At 40.2% G+C, this 19,035-nt stretch overlaps 1 protein-coding gene across 5 annotated transcripts in view; it reads left to right on the top strand.

Annotated features, from left to right (window-relative positions):
• The window catches only part of LRRC28 (leucine rich repeat containing 28), a 51,315-nt gene extending 42,659 nt beyond the window's left edge, over window positions 1-8,656 (top strand). For all 5 annotated transcript variants that reach the window (XM_074600356.1, XM_074600358.1, XM_074600357.1 and 2 more), the window contains 3 exons: window positions 1,450-1,625; window positions 4,238-4,397; window positions 7,354-8,656. In XM_074600356.1, coding sequence (XP_074456457.1) covers window positions 1,450-1,625; window positions 4,238-4,397; window positions 7,354-7,426 — 409 coding nt within the window. In that variant the 3' untranslated portion in view covers window positions 7,427-8,656. The remainder of the gene's footprint in view (window positions 1-1,449; window positions 1,626-4,237; window positions 4,398-7,353) is intronic.
• The last annotated feature ends 10,379 nt before the right edge of the window (window positions 8,657-19,035 follow it).

Raw genomic sequence — 19,035 nt, 5'->3', positions numbered from 1 at the left:
TAGATTATTCCTCTTGATGGTCTGTTTTGCTTGTTTACTTTGTTTTTCAGTGTTGTGGTCAGGCATTAAAGTTTACATAAAGTAGACCAAATGGCCAGTCTCTGAACTGCAGAAACTGTAGTGAGTTTGTGGGTGTATCTTCTAGCTAGGTTGGTGATCAGTCAATCAGCTTGAAAATACAACATTATAGACATATTTGTTGTGATAGCTGACTCATTGGGTATGGATTGCTGGGGAATGGATTGTTGGAATATTGTATTGCTGAATTCCCAATTATATTTTAACCCCATTAATGGTTTGTGGGAAAGTATTAAATATTTAACAAGAGGCTTATTGACTTGCTGTTTGATGCTGCTCTTTTTTGCTTGTTTCTCTGGGCTATCTTTCCTTTAATCAGAAGAGATGAGAGTCTTTGTTATCAGAGAAGTACTGAGAGCTTTCTTTCACATCTGATAAGGTTGAGTGTAGTTACCTCAGTTTTAGGTCCGATATCTGCGAAGGCTGACGAATTTGTGTTTCTGTTCCATTTGTTAAGACTGGCCCTAACAAGTTGCTCTTGGCTTCAAATTTAAGTTGTCATAAACAATTCCGATTCCCCTGTTGACTTCCCCAACCTCTTAGTAGAATTTTCCTATGTGTGTCTCTTTGGTATGATAGCTTGCAACAAGGATCACGTAAAGAGTTGTTATTTTTACTACAAGCTACGTTTCTCTCCTTGGATCCAAATAACCTTTCTTTTCCTTATATGATTTGAGAAGGATAAAGGCTAGTGGGCTTTCTAGGGTATATTTCTACTACAGCTTAGGCTACTCTTTATTTTTCCTTCACCTACCTCCCTGCACCCTCCAAGGAAGCTGGGTGAGGAAAAGTATAGTACAGAACCACTCAGTGGCACTTAAACTGTTTTGGGGTTTTTTTGGTGGTTGTAGTTTGCCTCAAGTATTATAGTTGAGAAATCCTTTACCATTCTCAACTGGTTGATCCAAGACGCATGAGGCCAACTGTTAGGTATGAAACTGCTCCTCTATGTAACATATTTAGTAATAATAGCATTCAGAGGCTAAAAGAGATTCGTGTGTTGGCAAAGTTAGGGACACGTAGTGCACTTTGTTCACCTCCTTGGGATTGTGTTCTTATTTCTCCAGCTTCTGTATGTTACTTGATAAGTAAAGACCTCCAGCTGTCCCACGACTAGCACATCACAGAAGGTGCAAATCTATAGAAAATGTGTGTCAACATAGAATCATAGAATAGTTTGGGTTGGAGGGGACCTTTAAAGGTCATCTGGTCGAACCCCAACATGTATTGTACTCTGCAAGGTATCCTTGAAGGGTGCTGCACTGAAGAACAGTATCAGGCATACTCTGGGTTGGTCATCTGGGTTTCCCCATAAGTTACTTTTATTATTTTTTTTCCTAACCACTTTCTAAATCTCTTGTGTCCTTCTAGTTGTGGTTCCCCAATTCAAGTTTCAGAGGTGAAACTGCTTTCTTTTTCATCGGGCCAGTTAACTGTGTTCCTGCCAGCAGAGGTGAAATCTATAGGGACAGAAACAGATCATGTGCTGCCTTTGCAAGAACTGGCCATGAGGACCCTCTATAACGCCTACTACAGATTTTTAAAAGGTATGATATTTCCGCATTCCTCAGATTACAGGAAGTGCTTTTCTGGCAATGATCGGAACATTTCAAATAGCTCTTCAAAGAGCTGGGTAAAGATTAATATTTTAAAAGTTTTATTTGATCAAATTATGTTTGAAATGTTGTGTTAGAACAAAGATGTCCAATATCAAAAACCAGAGATCCAAAGACTATTTCTAAGGTCGAATGGTGCTTACAAATGGTTTCTTTCTTGAGGACTGTATAAAGAAGGACGCTTTTTGCAGGAGAAACTCTTTAATGGAAATAGGAGATGAGAAATACAGTTCCTGAGGCAAGATGAGATGCATCAGCCAACAATGCAACTTCTCGCCAGGCAGCACACTCCTAAACTGGCAGACTTGTTATACATAAGGCAAAAGAAATGCTAGCAGCCCTTGGCCATTTCAGTACAACGTGACAGCTGAGCTGTTTTAGTTCTGCCCCAGTTCAGGCTCTTTGCTGTAAAGTGGCCCTTGGCTCATCTGGTTATGCATCGTGCAGTCACATGAGTTAGTACTATCTGATGATAACCTGCAGATTCAGATTTTGTCAGATTTAGATGTATTGTGACTCTCCCCTAATCAAGGCATCTTGGGAATTTGTTAGCTTTAGAGGTGACAGTAGGAAGCAGAAGGGTAGAGAGTTACAATGGGAAGATTAGAGGGTTATTGTGAGGGGTCACTTGTACCATGGCCACTGGAGGAAATCATAACTGCCGAACTATTGCTTTGCCGGGAACAGCATATGAGGAGGTTGGCAGCAAATACACTGAAGGGAAGAAGCTTCATGTTGAGGGGTGGGATAAACGTACAAGCCTGTGTTCACAGGAAATGGCACTGCTTTGTGGAGTGATGTAGATGTATTTACTGATGAATTGACCAGTTTGAGGTTGTGTCTTTTTTTATATTTCTGCATACGGAGGGGGAGATGGGAGGTTTTTAGTTGTTTAGTATCAGGATATCAGATGCACCAAAACTACACAATGATGGATGCTGTTTCATTTTGATTTGGAAAATTCTAGTCTTTGAAAAGGAGTTTGAGAACATCAGGTACAAGACCATCAGTAACTACTTTTCTCACACAGCTGTGACTTGCACAATAATTTCTGGAATACGACAGTGTGAATGTGGTTCCTGAAGATGTTGGTGAAGTTTGGTTTGGAAACAGCAAGATACCATTGTAAAATCAGTTTGAGAAATGGTTCATAGATCGTTTATACGAGACTGTGAGAACTATATCTGGTTACAGCCAAGGTGCAGAACCTGAAAAACCATGGTGAAACATTTTTTAACTGTCTTGCCTACTTATAGTTTGCTACACTGTACTGTGAAGTCTTTTTATATATTTATGTATACATATACACACACACATACATATTTTCTTATTCTGAGTGACCTTATTAAAGACTTATGTGCATTACCACCGGCAACACCCACACTTCAGTGAGGCAGGAGTAATGCATAGTTCAGACAGGTGTAAGATAATGGTGTGCTGGGGAAGCAGGTGGCACATATGATTAAAGCAGCAGATTTGATCTATCATTGCCTAAATTTGCAGTTTCAAGGGTGCTGTTAAATACTTGGCGGCTGCTAGGTAAGTATGACAGAAGTGACTAGACTACTTTCCCTCAATCTTTGCTTGGCTACAGAATGTGACCTTTTCTTTCTGACGCAAATGTACTGTTCGTCGTGCCTGTCGTCTCAGTTGAGGCTGTTGTGGTACATTGTGTATGGGGTTAATCCTTACAGTGTTTGAAAGCTGAAACTAGTGTGATATTGCAAAACTGATTTATTGGGTACTGCATCTTGTCTTGAGTACTCAGCACCTAAACTCATTCACCTGTCTGGGCTGTCTCTCAGTTTCTAGATGGAGATTAGCATGTTGGCTTTAATTTTTTTATAAAACACTATGTCGCTTGGGCCAAGCCTGAGGAAAATAATTGCTCTTTCCTATAAAATGACCCTGGAGTCCCTTTTGGTGAAAATGATGGCGTCTTGTAAACTGTGGGGGCACACTTAAGAGATTATGAATGTATTGATCTTTGTAGAGTGGTCTCTTTAGTTGGACCGGTGAGAATTATGCTAGGTTGGATTGTATTTCAAGTAATTCTAAATATTTCAGATCCCTTTTTGCTGATGGTGGAGTTTGGGCTTTTTTAGTGAGCTTAGCTATCCTGCTGGATTGGTTACTGAAATATTTTAGTAAAATACTACTGATGTCCTTTTCATAATTTTGTATTGTTATTAATTATCTGTCTAGATCATCTTTGTGTCTGAAAATGTTTTATGATATCTGGTTTTTATTATTTGCTTGAGCTATAATATTTTCACCTGGGTATTTAGGTCCAGTTAATTTTATACTGACAGATTCTAAACTTACACATTCAACTTCAACTTTCTGAGTTTATACATGGGAAGTACCATGTGCCCAACCCTAATTGTGATAATTTGTGTTTCCTTGCTGTTCTTTTCACAAAGTCTTAAGAATGTTTGACAGCTGATTTTCTGAATTGTTCATGGATCATGCTTGTTGTGTTGGACTTTATCATGCAATTGTTTTGTTACAAGCCTTTTTTTTTTTTTTCTTTTCTTCTCTAGATTTGAACTTTCTGACTCCAATCTCACTACCCAAAAGCCTCTTGGAATTGCTGCACTGTCCCTTGGGACACTGCCACCGCTGCAGCCAGCCTATGTTTACCATTGTCTACCCAAAGCTCTTTCCCTTGAGGGAAACTCCAATGGCAGGATTGCATCAAGGGTAATTATACAGGAAATTACACTGGGGTTTCATTTAGGAAGAAAAACACCTTATGGAACAAAGCATATTCTTAAGGATTTTTTTTTTTAAACTTAGCAGCCTTTCAGATCTAAAGCCCCTGTCCTCTGATTGCATATAAAAGTTGACAAATCTTTTATTTGCAAGACAACCAGCATACCGCTGTTAGACTGTTTAACAAGGACTATCACACTTGCCTGTTTCAGATTGCTGTAAGATAGTGAAGGGTTTTGATATGATGGGATTGACTTGTTCGTGGTAGTGCAGCACATGCTGTGCCTTGGGAAGGAAATACTACCTAACTCCAATACTTCCCAAGTTAAGTCTCAACCCGAGCGTCAGGAAAATGCCACCAGCAAATAAAAGTGCTGTAGGATTAAAGGCAGAAAAAAGCTCTAAAGCCAGAGTTTAATGAAAGCGTTCTGCAGTAACATATTCTTGTTTTTCTTTCCATGCTAATTAAATTGAGATACGCTGTGGAAACATTCTGCATTGTAACATACGTTTCGTAGCAATACATCTTTTCAAAAATATTTCCGTTTTTATGGTTGTAGCAGATGTGAGTGTGTCTGCAGGATTCACAAGACAAGTAGACAAGCCTATACAGACTTCTGACTTGCTGGACAGTACAGTCATAGAAGGGACTCAAAATGGGGATATGGTTCAGGGAATATTGCCCTCATGTAGATAAAGATTTACAATGCCTTTAAGCTGAGCACTGATCGTTTTCCAGTGATTCTTTCCCTAACCCATGTTAGTCTGAGCTGATACTGTAGCCAGCCATGAGCCACAATACCAACAAATCCACTTTCTGCAATGGAAAAGTATCCTCAGAGAAATTTAAACTCATTCTACTTGGACAAAACTACAGTACCGTTTGAAACCTAATAAATAAGGTTTAAAGAAAAGTCATTTGGAGTTAAGCAAATGTGATGCTCAGGTTCTTTGTAGGGAATTCATGTTCAAGCCATTATTTATAAAGCATCTGCTTAAAGGTGGGGAGCAGAAAAGACAGGTGCTTTAAAAAGGAGTGTTTCTGAAATTACTGGTTGGTATATATAATGCACAAGAATGCCACTTAGTTCTTGTCCTGCTGAAATCCATTGACTTGACCGTTATCTTCCATAAAAATAAAAAACTGCTTTTCAATAGGAAGATCCTTACGAAAAAAGAGCAGACTAATTGGTGATTCAGGTTGATGGTACCTGTTTTCCAGAGCTGTACCACAGGTTATTTTCCCATGATTTTTGTGGCGTAAGAGGTATCTGATTTGTAAGCAATTCAACTTTATGAAATGAAAACAACTTAGGTATGCTAAATCTGGACAGCGTCCAGAAGGCTGCATAAATGCTATTTTGGAAAAGTCATCTTTCTTAGAAAGATCTGATTGTAGAGATTGCATACTTCAACTTGCCATTCTGTTACACTTCAGTCGTATGTTGAAATTGAATGGATTTCATGTCGAGTTAAATTAATTGCTTCCACATTACAGTCATTATATTCAGGGTGGCATAAAATGTTATAATCATGCTATAAAGTATTTCTTTCAAGCATTGAGCTCCATTAGAGCAGTCTAATTTTCTAAGAAACGGATGGAAAACTACTTGCTGGTCACTAAATCCTTATATTATCAGAAATAATCCAGCAACGGGAGAGTTTGGACTAGAGTAGAGAGCTCTACTTCCTGATTGTGAAGCACTGCTCATTGTAGAACTTAAAAGTTATGAGATGATACACATGTAAGTAGACACCTTTAGGAATTATTAAAGTTATGACTCAAAGCATACTTAAAGGCTATTTTCACAGAACACTATATTAATGTTCGAAAATATATTAATTGAAAATATTTATTTCTGCATGGTTTTCACTTGTTTAAAAAATGGTTAGCATTCCCTCCCTTAAACAAGAAGGTACTGTGTTCTGCAAAATGCCATAATGAATGCAGTCTTAAGTAGCTGACATTCGATGCAAATCCACAGAAAATGAGATCTAAACAGGGTAGCCTGTCATCCTTATCTCTGTAGCTTGTGCACTTGAGATGGTAAGATTACGTGGAATTGCAGAGGTGTGATAGCTGGTTTAGAAAGATGTGAAGCACAGGGTTTCTGTTCTAAAGAGCTTACAGTGACCATGAAAGCACACAGGGTAGGGATCCTGAACCTTTGAACAGCACTGATTAGCACATGCCACATCCATGCCAGTAACTTCTGTCTGGACTTCGTATCATTCTGTATCCTCTTATAGGAAAGGATAGTGAAGTGTTGAACTGGATTTCTGTATCTGAAAAAGCACAGATGACATGAGCACTGGGTAAAGCGTGATTTCTGGGTTAGTAAAAAACACATCTTAACATTTTTAAAGCAGCTATCTAGGTCCCTGCCAGGATGGGGGCAGGAGGAGGGTCACTGTGAGCACAGTGAGGCTAGTATCACTCTTTCTCATCTTGCCACCCCTGCTGTCATAGCTGGCACAATGCAACAGCACTGCCTGTCGATCCTCCTTTCTGAAGATCGGGGCCCAGTTTGTTCACTCGGCTGAACCAAAGGAGGACACTGGACTTCAGTTATTTCATGCCTACAAGCAGTAATTTAAGAAACACATGAGCAAAGGTGAAGCAAAGAATTACCCGCTATTTTCCTTTTAGTTGTTAAACCTACTGGCTGTAACACCCAGCCACACCCGCCACAGAACGAAAAACCACATGCTGCTTTTTTAAGCTGAATGCATAAGAAACCGGGAAGGTTTTTGAGAACCCCTGCAGTGTTTCCCTGCCTTTGTGTCAGGCACACATATAGAGCAAATGAGCCTTCTTTTTTCTGAAGTGTTGGGATCGGCTAATCCCGTGTTTTACAAACTAGCATATTGTCTGCTGTGGAATGGGGCCAGGAGCTTTAACCTTTACTGACAACTGTTTCCCCCCCCCTTTTTTTTTTCCTAGGAGGACAACTGTTAGTTTTGTGGCATACTGCTGCTCCACCCAGTGTCTGCAGACTTTTGACCTACTGAGTTGATAAACATTTAAAACTACTCAGGAGCGCTGCCAGTTTAAAGCTGCATTAGACGTCGTATCCCATTGGTACTGGAATACTTGTGTGCGCGCATGTGCCAAAGCAGCAGAAGTGCCCAGTCGGGAACACTAAGAGGCACTTAAATCCCATCCTATCAAATTTGGATGAACTGCAGAAACTTTTCGGAAGTGTAAATACCAAGCTTTTAAAAGTATTAACTTCTCTCTCCTCTAAGGCAGCATACAAACCAAACAAATTCATAAGTTCTGACTTCAGGATTTCCAGTATTTTTCAGATGTGGCTGTCTTCAGGTTGACCCATTGCATCATTTGAGGCAGTTTTCATTCCTTTAACAGGGGGGAAGAAAAAAGGTCCAGTTATGGCAAACCAGTTTTCACTTACTCCCCCCCTCATCCTCATCGCCCCTACAGCTGGATTCAGGTACATAGATCTAAGCCTACAGAAACCTTTGAAGGATCCCAGAGACTTTCACATGGAATTTAGCTTTATTTTCCCCCTCATAATATTTTCCCTAGCAGAATTATCCCAGTTGTGTACCAGGTCTTTGACAGTTAACTGTGCTATTTAAATCTGCATATTAAAAGCAAATCTTTCTTTCTGGTATCATTAGAAGCCACACTGATTTCATTGGAGTAACTAGGATATATCTGGAGACTAAAGATCGTGTTTCAGTGAGGAAGGCCGTGTCTCCAATAAGTGGTCTTGTTCCAGCATGTTCAAGGGTGTGTTTTCTTTTTTTTTCACCACTTGAGTTTTTTATTTTTAAAAACGCTTCCTCTTTTGCTTCTTTGAATTCTTCAGGAAGATGAGTTTAAGTACGAATTTCACTTGAAAAAAAAAAACCACCCTAGTAATATGACAGTAAATATTTAACTATATTTATTATATCTTTACAATTGCAGACTGTAGGTCTGCAAAGACTTGGTTTTCATCTTTTTCTAGATTCAGCATTCGGCTGATTTGTGAAGGTGTGTCAGTGGACTGTGTTAATCTCGGAGAAGGCTGGAAATCCAGGCTGGAAATCCATGGTATCTTCATGTCGTTAGGTATATATGCACACATAGATATCTTCACAGAAGGGCTGTAACATTTGGTTTTGTATATTAATGGCAGATTTAGCACAAATTGCCACTCGCTATCATATTTGTGGGAATCCTTTTTTGTTAGACTTTGTTCATTTTAAATAAAGGACAAAGGATGGAAAAAAGGCCCAAAAAGTCTGCATGACTTTAAATTTTTATTTTACACTGAAACAGTTTATACAAAATTAGCCCCTCTTGACTTGTTTTGGAATATATATTATTTTTTTTTTTACTTTCAATTTCTTAGGTATAAACTACTTGTTGATTTAGCACAGTGTGCTCCTCTGTGCAGTAGGTAGTTACAAGCTGAAATAGATATGAATGAAACAGTTTGTTATAAAAATGGCAAGATAAAGAGACTTATTTGGTAGTATATTAGCATATGTTGTGGTGAGGTGTACATACTTTGAAGGGAGGAGGCATTAAAATGTTTTCCTTTTGCCAAAGAAGCATTTGTTCCCGCTGCAGGCTTCCTGGCATTTCTTCAATAAATAGAGTATCTTAAGAGCTTAAGAGAGTACCAAAAAGGCAGTTTTTGAGGGTAGAATTTTTAGGTTGTGCATGTTACTTGTAAAAACTTTGCTGGTTTTATTGGGTTGGTTTTAGAGAGTTGAATTAGCATCAAGAAATGTAGAACTTAATCCTTCAGGAATGCAAGTATCATCTACTGTTTAAGAATTGTGAAACTTTCTAAAATAAAGCCCATTTATTAAATCTGCTTTGCAGTAGGGGAAAGAGCCATGTCCAAGCAGACTTTGTACTGTTGGATATCAGACTCTGTCGTTTCACCAGGTTTTTTCAATGTTGGTATCCCCAACACGCCTTCCCACCCAGGGGGGTTTACTGCTGAAGCAGCAAAATAAGTCTTCAGCTTTTTTCTTTTTCTTCAGTAGTACATAGTTGAGGTGTGAATTGTCTAGGTACAGTTATACCTGTATCAGAAATGTGCAAGTGTAGCACAGAATCCATTTTTTTTAATGGATAAGAAAACTATGGTAGTGTTACGAATATTAATTTTTGATACAATACTCTGATCAGGAATTTTCAGCATTATTTTTACTGTGGCTTCCTCTGTTGTCTATGGAGATATTTTGTTGGAAGTTTTAGTCCTCTTTTTATAGGAACTTACAGACTTTAAAACACAGTTTATTTCTGAATTCAAGCTCTAAAAGTTATTTTGCAGTTAAATCTCTTGATCAGCTAAAAGACATTGACATTTGTTTTATTAGGAGTCAGATAAGAGTGGAGCTTGATTTTGTATTATTATTTTTTATTTTCCTTCTTCCCATAATCTGATTATTTTTTTATTGAGTTCATATCAGTCTCTTTATTATTGTCTACAAGTGCAGTTCAGGAGAAATTTAGTCTGTTCTATAAGCAGGATGAATCTTAACTAACATTTTAATAGATGATATTTCAAGAATGGAATGTTCAATGAATAAATGACTTAAACACGCAATTGAAGCTGAAATGTCATACCCTATTTTTATAAAACGAGGAAGAGGAAAGCCAATATATAGACTGAAAATGCAGCTTAAAATTCATGTTCCTCTGATGTTTTTTATACGAACCGTGTTTGTATTCATCTGTATCTTTAGGTGATATTGTTCTAGATTAAAATAATTCCATTCTTACTTGTCCAAATTTTTCTAAAGTTGTTCTACTGTAAAAGAATTTCATAACTCCTAACATGGGAGCCAGCTATGCAAGTTGTAGAGGGGAGAGGGAGCTTGTTGCTGATTGAATTGTGCATCACTTGTTTTTCAATAGGAGGTGTCACAATACTTGGACTTCTCTTTAATGCATATGTTTCTAGGTAATTTTTGGTTAAAAGTCTGGTTCCAGCAGTTGAAAAAAATGACCATTTTTAAAGGGTTTTTTGTCATAAAAGTAGATCTTAACTCTTCACTTAGGGTGGGAGCAGAAGTTTCTGGGCTTTTTTTCTAAGCATTATAAAGAGAAAGATGCAGGAGAGAAATGCGTGAAAATAAGTCTTTAACCCATTGATATTGCTATAAATTTTTTCTCACTAAAGATTAACTCTTAATATGATTAGGGGCACAGGCATAATTTTTGTTTATGTTGTGATAACAGGCACCATGTTAATGAAACTGGGGCCCTACTGCTTATAAAGATAACTTTTGTGTTCTACCACAAAGGAAACAGAATCTCTGGCTTTGCTTAAATATATTACTTGAGCGGTTTTACCATGGACACTGTTAGATTTGGAGCACTCCTCTTGGGAACCTTCCTGTTACTCCCCCAAAGGATCAGAAATACAAATGTCCTTTCCGTTGCAAAGAACAAGGTCTAATATCAAGAATTGTGGGGGTTTTTTTCTGTTTTGGCCTGATACTTCTCTTGGGCTCTCACTGAAGTTAATTACAAACCTTCTATTTACTTCGTTGCGGTGAGGTTAAGATCTTACACTGAGCAGAGCGGAGCTGTTTATTGCCAAGTTGGCTTCAATTCTTACATATCGAATTCTGCTGAATCCCTTTTTCTGGCATGAAGGGAACACCCGTGTGGTAACAGCGTGTCAGGTTTTACTGACATCACAGCCAAGTTGAAGACTGGAGAGTGACAAACCTTTCACTAGAGAGGATTACTTTCTTTTCGAAGGCCACTGTGGCCCCATCAGAGTACCACTGTTAACAGAAGAACTTTTGCCTTGATGTCAGTGGAGCTTGGATCAAGTTTTAAATGATGAGAGAGAAGAATGCGTTTTACCGTGTTTGTTTCTTGCAAAAACTGGGACAATGACACTGAAGGCCATATCTGCTGCTAGGCAGCCTTTCTATCTGCAGCTGAACTTAACATAATTCCAAGTTTAACTATCTTTGCCTCTTACCTCCCTCTTAATACTACTCACGTTGTTGCAAAATGTTATAGTTAACTTGTGAAGGAAGAGGCTGAGTAAATTGAATCCAGAGTTTTTATTACTTTTTGTATTACAGACCTATTTTGTAAGAGACCAAAGGTCTGGTGGAAAGAAATGGCAAGGTTCATGTGAAGTCTTCATTGCTTTTGCTTTTATGTGTCCTTCTTTGGATTACAACTTGAACTTTGATTGCAACTGAGTTCATTCTATGTCTGTTGAAAGCATTTGTGTATTGCTTTTTTGCTCGGTGTTAACCGTGTCACTTAGTGTGAAGGTGAGCTTGCTAGATGTTTTATTTAAAGTTAGTGGTGCAATTTATTGTATGTGCTTGTTAATAAACTATATTTTTGGATAGAATTGCAGTCCATTAAAGTTAACTAAATTCTTGTTCCTGGGGCTATTAAGCTATGTTAGGATGTGGTATTTAATTTACATTTCATTTCATTTGCATAGTAATTAGTTATAAGTCTCTTGTCCCAAGGCTGAAGAGGTGAGGTGAAGACACCTCTTAAAACACTACCAACCCCAAAACACCACTTCAATTCACTTAACCCGTTTGTCACAGACAATGTAGTTCATCAGGTGTTGCATAATAGGAACAAAACGCATATGGAGACATTACTTTAGACGCTTCTATGTATTGATCAAAACAAAACCAACTTTCAATAGGGCTGTATTAAGGGCCACCCTGATAGTCCATACATGTGGCTGTGGTTCATGTATTATTTGCTAAGCCGCATTCAGCAACCTTTTTTCCCCCCCTCATCTAACAGATATCATAGAAACAAGGTTGCCAAAAATAAGTAGAAATTAAGCATCTGTTTTTCCAGTTATTTCACTCCTTGCTGTGCAGCATTTTGCTTCAGTCAGAGCCGCTGCTCTGTATCTGTTCTGATGAGTTGTTTGAGTTGGATGCTGTCTGAATTACTGTATGTGTATTGGGTGAATACTAGCGTACCTAGTCTTAAATGAGACCTGCGTTGGTCAAGGTGACTCTGAACATCAGTTACAATGGATGCCTTGAAGGGTTTAGATACCCTTCAGACTTCCCTGATGCTTGTTTGCTAGTAAGTTTACAATGACTTGCCTTTTTAGTATATTGCAAATGACAACATAATTTTTCCTACCCTTGCAATGTAGGTAACCTCTGTTTGAGGCAGCAGGAGGAGGATGCGAGTCCCTTAAGAAGTGAGATGGGGGGGAGAAAACCCTTAACCTATAACTTTTACCAGCCACTGCTGTGTCCCTTATGAATTAGAAAAAAACAAATGGAAGAGCTTAACATCCTTTTCCTTTGCAATTAAAAGTACTTGGCATAAATGCAAGCTAAGTGGAAACTTCAGTGGCTGAATAATGCTATTGTATGCAGGAAATGAGAGGAGCTGAGATCTCACTTGGAAAGGCACTGGATGTTTTGTGACTTCTAAGCCAAGATTTAGGGCCGTTCTATGTGGTGACGTTTTGGGAACTTGAGAGCCGAATTGAACTACTGCATCTGCATCCCCCAACTTCAGTGATCACTTAATATTACAGTGGAGCCCTCTATTCTGCATTGAGGAATCCTAGCAGTATTCCCTGTAGCTGGCTCAGGAGTCTGGGAGTGGCCATTTATGACTGTCAGATTTGTGTCTGCTACTTCAGCAAGAAAGAGAGCAGAGAGTGACTCTTTCTTTACCTTTTGACATTTTAAATAATAAAAAACCCTCATAGCATGCTTTTTCAGCACCCATTATGCCCTTCAGACATCTCCTGCTCCCAGGCAAAAGACCTTGACACATCTGTGAGAGATCTTGAGTCTCAAGAATGAAAGCAGTTCTGTTGTTGGAGGTGCTGAAGTGATTTGACTTTCTGATGATGCCTTCCAAGTGGCAATCAAGGGCTAATTTCTCAAGTACCCTGATGCTCTTCTTTATGTTCATGAGGAATGTAAATATTGACTGGCTCTTTCTGTCAAAGAAAGCTGTCAGTCATGGATGGCTGTTCTGTTGCTAAATATGACTACAACTGTGGTATGAGGACCAGTGCCTTGAAGGTGTTCTGCTGTCATTTTCTGTGAACCTCATGAAGTTACGAGGTTTAATTATTTTTTTTTTTCTTCAGATCAATTAAGAAAGCTTTCTCGTAATGTAAAGTGCAATACTGAGTTTGTTTATTGATTGGTGATATGAATGTTCTTTAAGTGCACTCTTATAACAGCGAATCAAGCTATCCTAGGAAGAAAGCAAAAAATACATTGTAAAAGTCCAGTTTGGTACAGGCAAGGTCCCCAGGAAGTCTAACGTTTTATTTAAGAATGAGAAACAACTAGGGCACGTAATCCATGATAAAATGGAGATATGGTCTGAAGATACTGATGACACTGTGTAGATCTTATGAAAAAATATGTTTTAAAAGATAACTGATGTTCTTTCTAGGGGTAAGTATTAACTAATGGTGGTATCGAATACACCCCATTCTGCTTTTGTTGATCCACTTTCTGACTCCTATAATTCTGTAGTTGTAGCTATTATATCAACCTTATGTTTCCTTTATACTTTAGAGTTCTAAGCATTGATTTCTATTGTTAAAGCAATTAGAAGAATCAAGCTGAATATTCGTGGGTCGGTTTGTGATAACTGTGATTGCTTTGCTGGCACTGAAGTTTTGAAAACAGTCTGAGCATGGACTTGAATTTGGCTGCCTTTGCTTCTGCCCTGTCTCTGTTGGCTCTCTATTTTCATTTTGCAAAAAGCCAAATCAATGTAGAAGATACATGAAGAGAGAAGAATTCCCAAGAAAAACAGCTTTAACTTTCTTCAAAAGGTCTAGCTTGGAATAGGGCTGGCAAGGTCTCCGATATGAATTCTAGGTAAGTGCTCCTTTTAAAGTAGGGTGAAAAACACTGAGTTGTCCAGGCAGTAGAGAGCCCCATCTCTAAAAGTACCAGGATTAATTATTCTGTATGTTCACACCTTACAGTTCTATATCTTTGTTTCTATAAAAAATGAGTAACTGCCATGATAGGGAGTTAGTTTGTATATTATGTCTTTGTGGAATTAAGATTGATTTTTGTACTTCTCCTGATACACTCATCACTCTCACAGTTTAATACCTCTTCTGTTTCTTTTCCTATATAGTTGCAAATAACAGCCCTTTTTTCCTCTCTTGGGCCTTACTCCTAGATAGAAAATGATACTGCATTCTCTAGTCAGTACACAAACTCTATCATGGTTTCATTTTTACTAATATTAAAGCAGTGTGTTACATGCACAGTGACACGGGTTTGTTCTTCATCAGGCAAAAGCACCTGAACGTGTTTCTGTAAAATTATCTAGATCACAAATATGCATTCTGTTCTGGCTGAAGATGAATAGAGGCTATCTAACTTAAATTAATGGATTCATTTATATTAAATCAGTACTTCTTATCAGATTTTTAGATCTAGCAATATCTAATCCTGGCTCTAAAGCCTCCGTTATGAAACACGGAGGCTCAAATTTCTCCAGTAGCTCTATCTAAAGTGTAGCCAAACTTACGTCTGACTCCTATAAGGATATTTGGGAGAAGGTTTGAATTGAAAACCTCTCCTTAATTATCTCCTTTTTTTTTTTTTTTTTCCTGCCTCCCTCAAGGAAGCTCAAATGGTGCAGGAACTGGTACCTACCAGCTAGACATTTCTTTCTAGGTCAGCGCTGAGCCGGTTCCCCTCCCCGCCATGCCGAGTGGCGTGTCTGACATCCCTGCCCAGCGCGCTGCTCTCTGGCCCCAAGCTGCAAAGATGAAAAATATTGATTCCAGTCCATCTCATTGAAGTATTATCATGAGGTGTTTACAGACACGCTGGGACTAGTCCTTACTTACAGGAACATTTATCCGGGGGGATCTAGTGTGTTACGTAGCAAGAAGCTGCAAGAGGGAGAATGAATTTACTGTTTTCATTTACAGTCAGTAGCCCGAGACCTTACTGTGGCTTTAGCTATTCTTGATTAATTTCATATGTGGACGCTCCTATTCCAGAATAAAAGTGCCTTGTTATGAAAGAATTTAATTCCTTTAATTTCATTTGGGAATAAGTGCATCGACACACCTGGTGTTTAAATCAGAGACAACTATTTCTTTATGAATTTACACCCTGCTGTGTTCTGGATCAGATCTCATGTGTAGCTAAATCCTTGTTTTCATTTAACAAGACCTGATTTATTGCGTAAAACTCTTTCTTTTGGGAAGTACCTGGTTGGAAAATAAAATTTCTGCTTGCAAGGGTAAGATTGGAGGCGGGGCGAAAGAGAACATGAAAATTCTGACAAAAAATTGGTTTGGAAACACTACACTGGAAAACATTGTTACATGTCAGATCTTAGCCTACTGTTTTATTCTGAAACATCTGTCTCTTGACATTTCAAATAAATTTATTTTGATGTAATATTTCAAATTGAGAAATACAGCTTTGAAACATGGCTTGGAATATTTCAGTTTTCTGCAGTGAAAATGTCTCTTACGTCTCCACCATCACACTTTCAGATGAAAACGCGACTGGCAGGAATGCTTTGGCCTGACTTTGCTCTGCCCAGGTGGCAAGGTAAGAAGCTGCCTTCAGAAGTCACTCCTTGCTGGATGCGGTTTGAGTTCCTTAGACACAATCCAAGGCTGCGGTGGGGTCTCAGCCACTGCTGTTCGCTCTGTGTCCTCGTGGGGTTGGTAAGGGAGGAACTGATTAGGGGATGGTTTTCTCTCTGACCTGCCTTTCTCCTCTGGCTCTGAAAAGCGCAGTGTCTTCATGCCTGTTGAGTTGCATGGTGGTGACGGTGACGTGGTGTTCCCCCTTGTCTGTTTCCCAGTGCGACTTGCTGCTCTGGTACAATATTTTAGTTTAAAGCTTACTGCTTTTTAGCTGTGTGGATCTGGTTCAGCTGCCAGAGGGGTCTTGCTGTCAAAGGGAGGATGTGCACTTCCATAGTGCAGCATGTGCACCGTGAATGCATAAACGCAGGGGAGAGCTTTCCTGAAGATGTATTATTAAGCTCTTTTAAGATTTAATACCCTCTTGAAGTTCAAACCAGTGTAAGGGAAGGCTTAAGCAGCTTAATGGGTTAAAATGATCCATGACTGTGTCCTTCAGACAGTTTAAAGACCCTGCAGCAACCCAAGCGGGCCACCTGTTCCTCTCCCAGACAAACAGGTTACCCTCCTGACCTTTATTCTGCCACCCTTCAGTTTTGCCTGGCCTGGCTCCATGTGTGGAGTGATTGTTCTGAAGTTTGTCATTGTCTAAAATGCCACTTGCCAGAGTTTAATGTGCACAGCTGCAACCTGAGCCATCGCCGTGTGTTAATAAGACTAAAACCTTTGGACTGACACCAAAAGATCTGCTTGCACTTGGCATGTCATAAATTAACATCATTCTTACCTGCCAGGGATGATTCACTGCTGGCTCAAAGCATATTTAAACTTTAGAGGATGCCAACAAACTGGGCGGTGGTTTGACCTGCCACGTGGCCCGAGACTGCTGCTTTGCTCTCTGCCTCCGCCGTCCCTCTGTTGCAGCGTGTCGGGAAACAGAAGCTCTTTATGGCGTTATGTGAGTTGTGTTTGTGTGCCGCCCTGCCCCTCCTGCCCCCATCTGCCAAAGGGCTGGCCTGTTTGTGGGAAGATCCTCGCTGGCTTTCAAATTCCTAACTGGATTGTTACTGCCAGTTTTGGGAGTGGTCGCGGGGGTTAATGCTTGGCTGGACTGTAGCCTGTCATTGCAGCAGCTTCAGAAGGCTTTCTTCCCACAAATCCTAGGCTGGCAAGGTTGTGATGGCCGCTTAGCATCCCAGAAGCTGCATATAAATTTCATGTTAGCGGAGTCCACTTGACCAACTAACAGCCTACAGCAGGTGGGTTAAGCTTGTGCCCATGCTAGGCAACGAGGGAGGCGGAAAGGGATGCCCCACGTGGAAATGATGGAGATCATATTGCAGGGTTATATGCCAGAGGTTGAACGTGCTCCTCGGAGCCCAGACTCTTGGGCTCCAGTGTCACGGCGACTGCGCGGCAGTGGCGTGCTGGTCTGTCCCGAGGGACTTGCCGAGGGGGGAGCAGTGCTGCTTTCACATTTATTTACTTGCTTCCCTGGTCCATCTGGGGAACTGGAGGGTCCACAACTGCAGTGCTGCCCTGGATTGGGGACAGTCCCCCTCGGCTGTTGCAGGGCAGGGAGAAGTTGGAGATAAGAAGGGATGGGAGACAGTTAAAGACATTTTTACCCTTGCCTCCTCAGTGGATGGCAGGAGAACATGGGTATCTGGTGGACTGGGGAGGTTTTTGTCTATCTCCTAATAAAGACCAGGCCTTTTTATAATGACTTGAGATTTGTCTCCTCATACATTTCCCTCAGGGCTAATGTATTCCTCATAAAGTAATGTGGAAGGCATAATGTGCTCCTTCAGTTAAAACCGCTCCTTTGCTTTCCATGGTGTCTGCATTGCCTATTTACCTTGGCTTATCCAAATCATTTGTTAAATACCAAGTTTGCATAAGCTGTCCTGTCTGGACTTTGGACCCTTGAAGTCTCGCTATAGACATCGGGAGGGATAGAAACAGGCCCCATATCTGTCAGAAATGCGTTTGAATCTGATGGAAATCCAAAGTGTTGTACGGAACAGGGTGTAACCATGATTTGGTTAGGGGTAATTATGGTAGGCAATGCCAACAGCAGGCTGCAGTCCTTCTCATGTTCCCCAGCACAACTGCACACAGGCTGGCAATTTAACCCTGATGTACCGATTTCGTTATAGTCATGGCTGTATCCACTACCTTTTGTTTTCTTTTCCAGTAGGAAAAAAAAAAAAAAATTACAAATGGGGTCCACTATTTGTAAGTAAAAATGAGGAATCCTGGAAAGGGATCATCCTATTCAGCAGGACAAAGAGGAGACCTGACCGTGCAGCCCCAGTTTAGCTAAGGACACGATGTGGACTGCAGCCTGCTCACCTCCTGCATCAGCACCGCTGAAGCATGTTCAGAGCAGGAGCAGAGGTTAGTGTCTAGGACAAGGACTGCAGCTCTCTGCTCAGCTTGCAGACACATGGTGATTGCTGCCTGAGCTGCATAAATGGCTTATGCTGTCTATATTTTATTTTGTGGGTAGCGCGGGTAGTTGGGTTTTATTATTTTCTCTTTATGCAAGGTTAACATGGAGTTTAGAGCTGGTTGCTGGGCAGTGGGGATTGGAGTTGGTAATAAAGGTCTGTTTTCTCACTTTCTCTATTTTTGTCTCTGGGCAGGATGAGGCACATCAGGGGAAAATCTGACTTGAAACAGAAGCTCAATTTTAACTTGGAGTTAGACAGTCCTGCCGAGAGAAGTTTGCTCACACCACAACTGTCCGTCATCTCAGGGCACACCGCCGTGACTGCTCGCGCAATGGCAACCCCTGGGGTTTGGTCCCACTTCTCTCCTGGACAGTAGGCCTAAAGTAGGGTACAGCATTACACCAAACCCTGACCCCCTCATTACTGTGCCAAGTGGTGTTTTGATGCCTGGGGCAGGGTGTCTGCCTGGTTGTCCCCCAGCTCCCACATGTCTTGTGAACATACTGAAAAGGTGACGTATATCCTCCTGTAATGGGGGAATGGGCATTGGAGTCAGGACTCCTGGATCTTACA

Source organism: Larus michahellis, chromosome 9, assembly GCF_964199755.1.
Source record: "Larus michahellis chromosome 9, bLarMic1.1, whole genome shotgun sequence".
Classification (NCBI taxonomy): domain Eukaryota; kingdom Metazoa; phylum Chordata; class Aves; order Charadriiformes; family Laridae; genus Larus; species Larus michahellis.
Note: the sequence above shows the minus strand (reverse complement) of the source record. Positions and strands in the feature narration are given on the sequence as shown.